Source organism: Staurois parvus, unplaced genomic scaffold, assembly GCF_062004578.1.
Source record: "Staurois parvus isolate SC_StPar_1 unplaced genomic scaffold, SC_StPar_1.0 ptg001116l, whole genome shotgun sequence".
In the NCBI taxonomy this organism is placed as follows: domain Eukaryota; kingdom Metazoa; phylum Chordata; class Amphibia; order Anura; family Ranidae; genus Staurois; species Staurois parvus.
Window position 1 is genome coordinate 187,391 of NW_028318912.1, and position 2,109 is coordinate 189,499.

Here is a 2,109-nt window from a genome sequence, read left to right on the forward strand (position 1 = left end):
AGGCAGTGTTCAGTGGGCACAGGAGCAGTGGCCGGCTGTGCCCTCCTCATCCGTTTCAGTTCCTGCCTCTGTGGAGAACATTTCCGGGCAGAAGAGAAGGAATAGGAAAGACAAACCTACCCGTATACCTGAAAGTGAATGGACCCAAGTGCAGAAGTCAGCTAAGAAAGTGAGAGGAGCACCAGAAGTTGGTATGGCAGTTTTCAACCGGTATAATGTCTTATCAGAGTCGGATGCCGACTCCTGTGTTCCAGAGGCCCAATTAGAGCAAGAATTAAAAAGAGTGGAAAGGGAATATACAGCCGGCTCGGGGGATGACCCGCCCACTAAGAGGCGCCCACCCCCTGCTCCCGTATCTGCAGAATCTGATATGGAAACTGGTAGTCGGCAGAGTGACTCGGATCCTGATTTATAATGATGGGGCCCTTATTTTACTCCTCTTTGCTGTGATGGTAGGGTTTTGTCTAAACATTGTCTCCACCAATGTAAACAGTGTAAAGAACGGGAGCACCAGACATGCAGTTTTTGAACACCTCAGATACCTAGACATGACGTGTATGTTTTACAAGAGACACATCTTACATCTGTCGGGTTATTGCTGGAGGCAGAGAGGGAGTGGCACGCAGGACCCTCTTTTTGGCCTTTGGCTGTGGAGTCCTATGCAGATTTTGCCATCCTCTTTAATACTAGGAATGTGAAGGTACACAGATTCACTGAGGTGTCAATGGGTAGATGCCTTATGTTGGAGGTAGCAATTCATGGCAGGAGACTTTGGTTAATTAACATCTATGGGCCACAAACAATATCGGGAAGAATCGGGTTATTTAATGACGTGAAGCCATATCTCTTTACATCAGTTCCTGTGATCATGGTGGGAGACTTTAATGTTGCTAGAACACAAAGTGACCGTTCTGGTAGGGTGGTGGGTAGTGACTCCAAAGTTCTCAACCACAAGCCATTTTAAGTGATGTGTTTGCACAGAATGGCAGGAAGCCAGGCTTCACTTTCTCTCGTGGTAGTATTAAGAGCAGACTAGACATGGCATTAGCAAGTCCTACAGAATTGGTGACCAATATGAGTGAGAAATTGGTACCTTATTCGGATCATGTGGCCCTATGCTTTTGCCTGGGAACCTATAAGCGTCCTGATATGGGTAGGGGGCTATGGAGGCTCAACTCCAATCTTCTGGAGGACGAATTGGTTCAGCAACAAGTACAAATCCTCCTGCAACACCATGGAGAGAGACTGGACTTCTATGACTGGACTACTGTGACTGTACTGCAGATTGGTGGGAGGATGTTAAACAGGACATCTCTTCTCTCTTGAAGAAGCTGTCAACTAAAGTGGGGAGAAGCAAATATAGCCATTATCTCAGGCTGCGGAAGGAGCTGGAATCCCTTTATTCAGGTGGGGTGAAGGCAGGGAGGAAAATTGATCAACTAAAATCTGAGATAAGTCAGTATCAGTATAGCAGATACAAATCCCTAATATTTGAACAGGATTATGGATCCCCAGGGGCACCTGATCCCTTTGAGAATTGTTGGAATAAGGTGGCCAAAAAGTTAATAACAGGCCTGAAGGACTCTCAGGGGATTTTACAGGAGTCTCAGAAGGGAATTCTTGGAGTTGTTAGGTCATACTATGCTGGCTTATTTCAGAAAAAGGGTTTGGATAAGGAGAAGGTGACACAGTTCTTAGAGGAGGTTCCAGGTCCTGATATTGACAATTTGGACTTCTCCCCTTTGACAGCAGACATAACGGTGGAGGAGGTAAGGAAGGCTGTTGACACATGATGTCAGAAGAAGGCACCAGGACCTGATGGCATTACAGCTGAGTTTTATAAGAAATTTAAAGAGGTCTTAGCTCCGATTCTGGTGGATGTGTTTAAAAGTTGTTTGGAGAAATGCCTGATGCCTCCATCCATGAGAATATCATCATTAGTTCTGCTGTTTGTGGGTAAAGAGCCTAGTGACATCAAGAACTGGAGACCTATTGCCTCTTGAATATAGACAGGAAGATTCTGGCAAAGTTTTATTTTCTACATTGAATTGTTTTTCTCCTGCACTATTGTCTGACTGTCAGTATGGCACAGTAAAAGGGCGGAATATT

The 2,109-nt window shown here is 45.3% G+C and overlaps 1 protein-coding gene across 1 annotated transcript; it reads left to right on the forward strand.

Annotated features, from left to right (window-relative positions):
* The first annotated feature begins 1,038 nt into the window (after positions 1-1,038).
* LOC149440074 (uncharacterized) lies at positions 1,039-1,793 on the forward strand. Its single transcript, XM_089658968.1, has 2 exons — positions 1,039-1,153; positions 1,285-1,793. The coding sequence occupies exons 1-2, from the start codon at positions 1,039-1,041 to the stop codon at positions 1,791-1,793; spliced, it is 624 nt and encodes a 207-aa protein (XP_089515094.1).
* The last annotated feature ends 316 nt before the right edge of the window (positions 1,794-2,109 follow it).